Source organism: Triticum dicoccoides, chromosome 7B, assembly GCF_002162155.2.
Source record: "Triticum dicoccoides isolate Atlit2015 ecotype Zavitan chromosome 7B, WEW_v2.0, whole genome shotgun sequence".
NCBI classification, from domain to species: Eukaryota; Viridiplantae; Streptophyta; class Magnoliopsida; order Poales; family Poaceae; genus Triticum; species Triticum dicoccoides.
Genome location: NC_041393.1, coordinates 264,744,558 through 264,754,708, shown reverse-complemented (window position 1 = coordinate 264,754,708; position 10,151 = coordinate 264,744,558). Strand labels below are relative to the sequence as shown.

The following is a 10,151-nucleotide window of genomic DNA, read 5'->3' as shown; positions in this document are numbered from 1 at the left end:
TGGCGGGCCACATGGGCCGGGGGAGGGGGGAGGGAGGACACAGGCAAGCGGGAGCCGCACGGGCCCCCAAGAGGAAGGGGGGAAAATCGTCAACTGATCACAGAATAGGAGGAGCGGGCTGGATAGCCAGAGAAGAACCAGGAGGCCCAATAGGCCCAGCGACCAGCCCACCACGTGACCCACTAGTCAACGGGTGGGAGACCAGATCTAGGGCAGGCGCCGCCGTCTCCATGACGCATCCCGCCGCCGCCGTCGCCGGAGACGACGGAGCAGAGGCAGAGGGAGGAGAGGGAGGGCAAACCATGGCCGGAGCGGCACTCAGGATCCCAGATCCGGGCGAGGGAAGGGAAAACTTACCAGACTTGCGACGGCGGCGAGAGACCCGGACCCAGCCAGCGTCAGACGACGGGGGCGACACCGGCCGGCCCCGACCTCCAGGCCCAAACTTGCGGGAACGGGGCGCAGCGGACGGAGAGGAGGCCCGCACAGGAAGGACCGGCGAGGGCGAGCACAAGGCCTCCTCCGACGAGCAGTCCTCATCGGATTGAGGGCCCAAAAGCGAGAGCCAAACGACGCTGGGGGAGGAAGTGGAGCCCGCGACACCGGCGAGCGTACCGAGGGAGAAGAACCAGACTTGGGGGAGGGGGCGGACCAGGGCCCGGGACGACCACAGAGGAGCAAGGGACGGCGGCGGAGGGGCAGGGGAGGGGGGAGAGAGGAGCGGGAGGGAGAGAGAGGAGAGCCATCCAAAAGCCCGTTGCTCCATAGTTATGCTCATGTACGTGTCTTGTGAATAGTTGGCGCAGGCCTGAACTAAAGCAGAGGGCAGTGGTGGGATGCCTGTATCATAGCAGAAACCCGGTGATCCAAGTGTGAGGCCTTGGGAGACCTCAATTGCAACATAGTACTGTTTGACCAAAAAAAGAAAGAAAGAATGGCACTGAATGATGGTCATAACCGCCTTTGTTATGCATGATTGATGCCGTTAGCCTCATGATAAATTAGGCTAGAATAATTGAATAAGTGGCCTGAATTCGTACAGCAAGTTGGAGTGCTGCGCGCATAACCATTGTGTTAATAATATTCATCTGTGGTGCATGTGACTCCTGTGGTAGGTAGGTTGCTGAATGGCAGGATTTTATGTTGGATGCAACCTACGAAGCACCGATACTGATACGTAAATTCGCCATTTTGAAAAAGTGCCAATACGGAGATACGTTTTACTATCTTTTAAATTCAAAACAAAAAAGTATAGAAGTTAGAAACAACAGATAATCATATAGATGCATGAAAATGAAATAATTGGTTTGGCTGTACATTTATTGCATATCTCAAGAATAAAAAGATCTTGCAATTTTTTAATCCAATTGCTTGCGTAAATCACTCACCAAACATTCTGTAATGTAGTATTTGGTCCTTCTCCCCTCTTCTTCTCAGTGCTTGCATTTGATGAAGCAAAACTTGCTTAATCACTAGGCAAGGACACATTCTTTGTCTTGTTTTGTGCTAATGCAATTCGAGCCATTACAACCTCAGCTGGTGATTTCTCTATAATTGTAACATGGCTCCACAATGGAGCCCTTAGATTGGTAGGCTCAGCAGGAGGAGCCATCTAGAGGAGGGGGTCAGAGGAGATACATCATGAGAGGAGAAAGGAGAAGACAGAGAGGAAGTGAGCTTAGCTACGGTGGCTGGCGGCTAAACAACTCAGTGTACATACGTTGGTGGTTGTGCCGACCTCAACCGATGAGCTGCCACCAGGATCGAGCTTGACAAGAGGTCTGGGCTGCTGCGTGAGAGGGGCTGAGGGTGAGGGGGAGTCGGAGACGAGGACGACGGGGAGTCGGTGAGGAAGGAGGAGCAGCTCCTCGTAGGCTCGCCGCCGGCCTGCTGCCGCCGCTGGGTGAGCAGCCGCTGCCTGCTGTGGCCTGTGGAGCTCGGAAGGAAAGAGGGGGAGGGAAAGGATGGGGCGTCGGCGGACTAGGGTTGCCTGGTTACTCGTTATCTCTTGTTATGTGGGCTGGGCCGTATCCAAGAAGCACCCACCAAGTATCCAACAGGTATCGGGTTTGTTTTAAATCGTTTATTTCTGGATACTCACAGGATACGTATCCACCATGTATCAGAGCCGTATCAGTATCGGATACGGTATCTGATACGGGTACACGAGGTCAGTGAAGTATCCGTGCATTCGAGGATGCAACTATAGTGCAAAGCAGCTATACTCATTTGTTACTTTTGTCTATTTATGCAAGCTTAGCTTCATTCTAGCCTAGTTTTGTTGTGATTGTGCCTTTTGTTCTAAAATGGCAGGGTCAAAAAAGGTATGAACAACACATGAGCCGTGGAATGATCTTTTATAGTATTTTTGGCACTCTACAAAGTGCAGAGCTAATTTTACAGCCTTATCTTTTCTGTTTTACATAGGCTCTCACTAATTTACCATTCTTGAGACTTGAGCTAAGTCGCTGAATCTTTCTGCTTTAGGCGCTATGGATTCACCGGAGCCAAGAATCGAGGTCGAGCAAAAACCTGTTCTCGGTAGTAACACTAAAGAGCAGGCCATTATTTGATTATATTTTTACAGATATTCTATAGAAACTGTCTACTGTTTTTCACCCTTTTTGCTATTGTATACCTTTTTCTACCCAGACCATTCCTAGGAAGGATGAGAAAACTGTTAAACCTACCATTTCACTTGATTCAAGTGTTATCAATCTACCAAGTGAAGGACAAGTCCAGGCGGTCACATCCAACATAGGTGGGGAACATAGGGCTGCATATCCACAACACATTTATTCCTCGCAAGCACAACCATTCTATTACCAAGGTGAGGCCACTTTTGTGCTGTATTTACAAGGTTGCACCTTTTGATCGCATGGTTATTCTCTTGTTTGTGAAGCAAAACATATGTTTACACTGTTGAGGTGTGCTTCGGTACCCCCTGCTCCCCTCGGTGCAGATCAACAGTTACGACTAAAAGTTACCCTTTTGATATTGTCGGAAATCTCTACTCTCGGCTCACACGAACACGAAGAACAGAGAGTTAAAGAGGATTCTTTTGCGCCGCGTGCAATTGCGACTTTTCTGATTTCTTTCTTCTCCTTTTATTCGGGCTACAAAGGACGTGTGATGCCCACTGTCCCTACTTGGTCGTGCCATCCCACGGACGGATCCAAGTGCTGGAAGAATTGCTCAAAACAAGCCTACGAGCTAAAAACGCTAAATGAAGAACAACTGCCATAGCTAAGCCCACTAACTAGAGAGGCAGTCCAAACCAATGTAAAGTCAGACAACCACGAATCCAGCATCGGGAACATGCGGCGGGGGAACCCTAGCCCCGACCACCACAATCCCCCTCCCGGAACCGCACCACCTCGCCACCACCGGAGGAGCGGCTGGCAAAGCCCGTGCCGGCTCCCAGGATGGTGGTGGCGGGGCGCATCGTCAAGCTTCGACTCCCCTGCCGGCCGCCCTCCACTGGTCGCGCCCTGCGCCAGCGCATCCCTGGCGGCCTCCTACACCCCTGCCCTAGCCCGCCCTCCGTGCCACGGGCTGATGCGAGCTCCTGCCGTTGGCGAGGTGCATCCGCCTCGCCCTGTCCCCGTGTCAGATCTGTGCGTCCTGCTGCCGGCTTCCTCTCTACTGACGGCGCTGGACCCGAGATTTGGGTTGGCGTGCTCCTCTGCTGGTCTCGGGCCGTCCTTGCGGCGCCGCGACGGTGCTCTTCTCCATCCGAGCCGCGGCCATGGATTCAAGGTGCGCCTTTTTGGTGTGCTTCCGGTGGTGCCTCCCCAGCGCTGGCCGGCCCATGCAGCGTGCTTGCTGGTGTACGGGCGCTCGTGCCCTTGCGTTGGAACCCTCCCTGGTGTAGCTCCGAACCCGCGGCCCTCGACCTGCGTTTTCCCGTGTCTGGTGTAGCTCCGGACCTGTGACCCTCGACCTGCGTTTTCCAGTGTCCTTGGGTTGCCGGTGCCACTTCTGGCGCGACGCCGGCCCCGGCGCTACTGAGGCTGCGTCTCCTCCAGCCTCTATGGCTTGCCGGTGTCTTGACGGCCTCGGCTCCGGCAGCCCGGATCTGCAACTCCTCCAGTTCCTGGCTTGTAGGCGTCATCGGTCGCCGTCGCGTTCCCTGCATCGGCCCCTTTTGCCCAACCGACTCCCCCAACCCCGGCCACCTCGCTGCCCCACCCCTCGTCATGTCCAAGGTTCGCGTGTCCAGCGCGGCTCCCCTCTGGTTCTGGTGGTTCTTTGACCTATGTGTGGCTTCCGACTCCTGGTTCCCGTCCGGTGGCTTTGGGATTGCTCAGACATAGGCCAGGGAAAAATCCCTTCTCGGCTTGCCTATGCTGTAACACCCCGGTGTAATGATGCTACAGTAACCCCTGGGGTTAAGTTAATCTTTTTGCTAAACATGTGCCTGATCATTATTGTCTCATGTTCTTTCACATTCCAGTTGAATTCAAATTCAAATTTTGTCTGAAATTCAAAATGCTCAGACATGAAAACAAAAATGTTCATCATGTGCAGAATATTCCACAACTAATATTGGTGGTGAACCAACATTTTTGCAAAAAGGTTTGAGTGGCCTAAGCTACTTCAAACAGTGGCCTAAGAAATAAATTAAATGCCTTTTTAATTTATGAAAATGGCAAACTATTTCTAAAGCCTCACAATCTTTTTGGGCAGTGCCTAATATTTCTTTGAGATTATTTTGTCCAATGGCATAATCTTTTGCAAAGTCTTTATTGGCTAAAAGAAAAAGAAAAGAAAATGCAAAAGCTGTTTACAAAAAAAAAGGGAAAGGAAAACCCCCCTGCCCCTGGGCCTAAGGCCGCAGAGACAGGCCCAGCTGGCCGTCGGCCCATCCCAGCCGGCCCACTCCCCCTTTCCTGTCGCTCTCCCCCCTCCTCCTGTTCCTCCGACCGGGCGAGGCAGAGCGCGCCCGTCCCCGCCGGACCCGCCTCGCCGGCATCGCCCGAGCGAGGGGATAAGGCTTGCGCCTCCTCGCCTCCTCGATCCCCGCCTCCACTTGCACCACCCACTCCACCTGCTCTTTCCCCCACCCTGTCTCGCTCGCCCGCCTCTCCCGAGCGCGCTCGCCGCCGTTCTCCGTCGTCACCGCGGCCACAGCCACCGCCTCGCTCCGCCGTCTTGTCGTGAAGCTCCGCCGGGGTCGACTCCGTCGTCTGGTGCCCCCAGGTGGAGCTGGGAAGCACCGCTGACGTCGCACGAGCTCGTCCCCTTCCGCCCTTGTCGCCGGCGAGATCCCTCGAATTCCGGCTTCCCCTGCGCTCCTAAACTACCAAGGGCCATCGGCGTGCCGCTCGGTGAGCTCTCCTACCTTCTCCCTCTCCTTGCCTACTTGGCGCGCCCCCTAGCTGCTTCCCCACGTGCGCCCGAACGCAGCGCCGCGGAGCTCGTCGCCGGCGAGACTCCGGTGACCTTTTGGTCACGGGCTCAAGCCCGTTGGACTCGCCGCACCACGGGGATCCTCCCCAGCCCTTCCTTTCGTTCCGTAGCACGCTGCTTCGCCTTCGCCATCACACGCCCGAAGGTCGTCGCCGCCTTTTCCGTCGCCGGCGATGCTCCGGTCGTCCCCGACGCCAGTCATCGTCACCATCGTGTGCGCGGTGCCGGGCCGCGCCCTTAGGTCCAAGCCGTAGGTCCGGAGGCCCCCTGTAGCACGGCTCCGGCCAACTCCGGCGAGGCGCCGCCGTCGCCTTGGTCGCCGGAGCCCTCCCTGGCGCAGCCACCAACATGGATGCGCGGGCCCCATCACCTGAGTCACTGACGCTGGGCCCCACGGGACCCTGTTGACTGGTTTGACCAGTCAACATGCAGACTGGGCTTCTCTGTGACACTGACGTGCGGGCCCCACCACGTAATTAGATTAACTAAACCGGTTTTATAAATAAAACTAATTAGTTAACCTAACCAGTCACTGACTGCTGGGGCCCACGCCCCCTAACTAACCCTGTTAGCTTAGTTAAGCCTCTGTTAGACAGATAGGCTGACAGGTGGGTCCCACCTGTCAGTTTGACTGGTCAGCAGAGCTGACGCAATGCTGACGTCACTACTGGCGCAATAAACCTTTTCTGCTTTTAAAATAATTCAGAAATTGGTTTAAACTTTGAAAATCCGTAACTTTTAAACCGTAACTCGGATGAAAATGTTTTCTATATGAAAGTTGCTCAGAAAAATCCAACGAATCCGAATATGCGGTCCGTTCATCTGTCACATGCCCCTAGCATGCTGAACATGGAACTTTCCCCCTCCGGTCATCTGTCTGACACAGGTCCGGAACCGGGAACACCTTCCCGGTTGATTTCCCCCTTCACCTATAACGTCTAGGACCGCGTTAGAGCACGCTTAGCGCTACGTATCGTCATGTCATGCTTAGTGTTACCTCTGTTTGCTATGTATTTACTGTTTCTTCCCCCTCTTCTCTCCGGTAGACCCCGAGGCCGCTGATGCCCCGGTGATCGACTACGTCGTCGACAACGACCCCTCCTTGCCAGATCAACCAGGCAAGCCCCCCCTTTGATCATCCCGATATCGCCCATTCCATTCTCTCATGCTTGCATTAGATTTTGCTACTGTTATTGTTTGCACCTATTCTGATGCATAGCCTGCTTTTGTACCTACTGTTGTACCTTACCTGCTTATCCTAAACTGCTTAGTATAGGTTGGTTAGTGATCCATCAGTGACCCCCACCTTGTCCTTGTTGCCCCTGCTTCATCATTGAAGACCCGATCAACGGGATCGAAGACCAGGCCCCGACACCGCACATCACTTTCCCCTTAGTTGCTCGACACTACTGGGTTACTATCGAGTGCCGAGGGTGAGACCTCTACAACACTTCTGATGTTAACCCTGTAGTGTAGCTATTCGGTCGTGGTCATCGAGGGTGATTTCCTCTTTAACCACTTCCGATACGACTCTGTCGTGCAACCCCTCAAGTGTGAACCTCGAGGGTGATTCCTCTACGTTCACCTTGATGATTACATTGAGTGGAAACCACCGAGGGTGATTCCTTGGGTTTTCCTATTGATGTTTGGACACACGGATACTTGGACTTTACAACTGTTACTTGGAAAGTGATGTGGAGACGGGTTGACCTGGAAGGTGCCCGTGAGATAATTACGAGGCGTGGCCGGGCATTCTTAGCCCTTGCCGCAAGTCCTCGAGACGGGGCAACGGGGTCACATCTTTCGTGAGTCTCTGCTTGTTACCGCGCGTTCCTAATCCACTACGATTTGGATATTTGATCCGAGGGGCCTCTGGCCTGATAGCACTAACCATCACGTGGGCATAGTATGGGCGTTCTGCGTCGTATACATCAGCCAAAGCTTAATAGACGTCAGCGACTGAGTGGCGCGCGCCGGGTTGGACTGCGCAAGCGCCTGCCTTGTTGAAGGAGGTAGCTAGGTCTGCTCACCGGCCGCGTACGCAACGTGCAGGAGTTTCCGGGGAGATGGCCCATGACCCCTGGGGGCATAGGTTTAGTCCGGCGTGCCGACCTCTCTGTTAAGTCTAGGTCAGGTTGCGGCGTATTGTTTGGCCGAGGCCGGGCATGACCCTGGAAAGTGTGTCCGGCCGGAGTCAATCGAGCGTGGTGGGTAAGTTGGTGCACCCCTGCAGGGAAGAACTAATCTATGCATAGCCTGTCCTACGGTAACGGACACTTGGAGTTGTATCCCGATCGATACAACTAGAACTGGATACTTGTGATGAGAACTGGATGGTGATGAGGATTTGATTGTGATGATAACTGGATAGTATGGCTCTGGGATTGCTTTCTCGCAGGGAGTCGAGAAAGGATCTCTGGCCGAGGTTGATAACACTACTACCGCTTTACTTTATGCTACCCTACTCCCTCCTGTTTGCTGCAAGATGGTGGTTTCCAGAAGATGCTAGTCTTCGATAGGACTAGACCTTCTCTCTATTCTGGCATTTCTGCAGCCCAGTCCACATATACAGCCTTCCTTTGATAATGTTGCATATGTAGTGTAGATCCTTGCTTGCGAGTACTTTGGATGAGTACTCACGGTTGCTTTGCTCCCCCTTTTCCCCCTTCTTTCTTTTTTTTGGTTGTTGCAACCAGATGGTGGAGTCCAGGAGCCAGATGCCACCTTTGACGACGGCTGCTACCCCGAGGGTGCCTACTACCACGTGACGGACGCCGACGACCAAGAGTAGTTAGGAGGCTCCCAGGCAGGAGGCCTTGCCTTTTCGATCGTAGATGCTTTTGTGCTAGCCTTCTTAAGGCAAACTTGTTTAACTTATGTCTGTCCTCAGATATTGTTGCTTCCGCTGACTCGTTTGTATTTAAGCTGATGTATTCGAGCCCTCGAGGCCCCTGGCTTGTAATATAAAGCTTGTATTATTTTAATTTGTGTCTAGAGTTGTGTTGTGATATCTTCCCGTGAGTCCTTGATCTTGATCGTACACATTTGCGTGTATGATTAGTGTACGATTGAACCGAGGGCGTCACATATGCTGGCAACGGCGACACTTGCGAGTGCCGTCCCCTTCCTGGACGTTGTCATGGCCTCTCTCCGCACCCATCTTCGAGCACCAGGGAAAACCCTAAGTCTGATTCTTCAGATCAGACGACGATGACGCCACGATGTTGTTTTCCTTCCTGGAGGCGTTGTCTTGCATGCTCGCGGCGTCCCCGGTGCTGGATTGGTTGTGTGACTTTACGTTGGTTTGGACTGCCTCTCTAGTTGGTGGGCTTAGCTATGTCGTTTGCTTGTTCGGGCCAAGCACCCTGTCTCTCTTCTTTTCTATTTTGGGCACTGTGTTCACGCCTTGCATTCGTGCATGTGTTCTACCTCACTTGTACTCATTCTCTCTTCTTCTATCAATGAAAAAGATAGCATGCTTTGCGTATTCGTAAAAAAACTTTGATGCCGCAGTAGAGACACTTGTCGCAGCCAGCGGCGTTGTTCCCGCCGCTAGCATTGTTGTCAGCACCCCGGTGATGCCCGCCGCCACCGCCGCGGCCCTTCAAGCGTTGTCCCCTGTTCGAGGAGCATGACCCAGAGCCGCCGGTGTTTGAGCCGCCGAACTTGTACCGAGCGAGCCACTCCTTCTCAGTAAGGAGCAGCCGCACCATGCCGTTGTCGATTTGGTTCAGTTCGAACCGCTCCTCCGCCGCCATTAGCCGCCTTGTCAGTTCCTCGCTGGTTAGAATGTCGAGGTCGAAGAGGGTCTCGATCGACAGAGCGATCTGCGAGTATTGCGACACAGAGAACTTAGAGACAACGCGCTTCAACGGCACTGCCTCGCTGAGCTGTGCCATTTGTGTCACCATGTTCATGATGCGCATGGCGAAATCGTCCACGGCCTCGCCGTCGGTGAACCGGATGACGCTCTACTGCTTCGACAACGTCGCAAGCTTGGTCTCACGCACGCGTGCTACCCCGAGGCGCATCGTCTTCAGGGTGTTCCAGGCCTCTTTGGCTGTGGCCTTGGCAGCGAGCGTCGCCATCATCTCCGGAGGAACACCGAGGAGGATCACCTCAAGAGCGAGCCGGTTGTCGCTGATAGACGGTGGTGCTAGACTCGATCGCGACCCAAAGATGCCGGCACTCAAGCATCACCTTCATCAGGAGGGCCCAATCCCTGTTGTTTGTACGGTGAGCATCGGCTAAGGGGTGCTGCCGCCTTCATGCACCACCCGAGTCTGCATGATCTGCCCCTGCCCTTTCTTGACGCTGGTGATCTAAGCTCGCGGTGCGCCGAGGGGTGCCTGCTGCCCCTTCAGCTTGTCGTCATCACCCATCTCTCAACGAGGCTCTGATCCCAAGTATCGGCAATCTTTACTCTCTCCGCTCACATGAATACAAAGAACAGAGAGACACAGAGGATTTTTTGCGCCACGTGCAATTGTGACTTTTCTGATTTCTTTTTTCTCCTTTTATTCGGGTTACAAAGGACGTAAGGAACCCATGATCCCTACTTGCTGGTGGCATCCCACGAACGGATCAAAGTGTGGCAAGAATAGCTCAAAACAGGTGAGCCTACGAGCTAAAAACGCTGACTGAAGAACGGCTGCCATAGCAGCGAAAAACACGTGCCATGGCAGTGAAAAATACGTGCCGTGGCAGCAAAAACGGACAACAGTGCAGACAAGGTTTAT

General features: G+C 53.8%; 1 protein-coding gene across 7 annotated transcripts in view; it reads left to right on the top strand.

The window, feature by feature from the left end:
- LOC119338786 (YTH domain-containing protein ECT4-like) overlaps nucleotides 1-10,151 on the top strand; it is a 30,685-nt gene that overhangs the window by 7,401 nt on the left and 13,133 nt on the right. For 3 of the 7 annotated variants that reach the window (XM_037611018.1, XM_037611023.1, XM_037611022.1), the window contains exons 2-3: nucleotides 2,488-2,519; nucleotides 2,653-2,830. Coding sequence is in view for 2 of the 7 variants with exons in the window: in XM_037611023.1 (XP_037466920.1) it covers nucleotides 2,488-2,519; nucleotides 2,653-2,830 (210 nt within the window). In the remaining 5 variants the exon portion in view is untranslated. Of the gene's footprint in view, nucleotides 1-2,427; nucleotides 2,831-10,151 lie in introns of all 7 variants that reach the window. The other 4 variants (XM_037611019.1, XM_037611017.1, XM_037611020.1 and 1 more) reach the window with 3 other exon arrangements.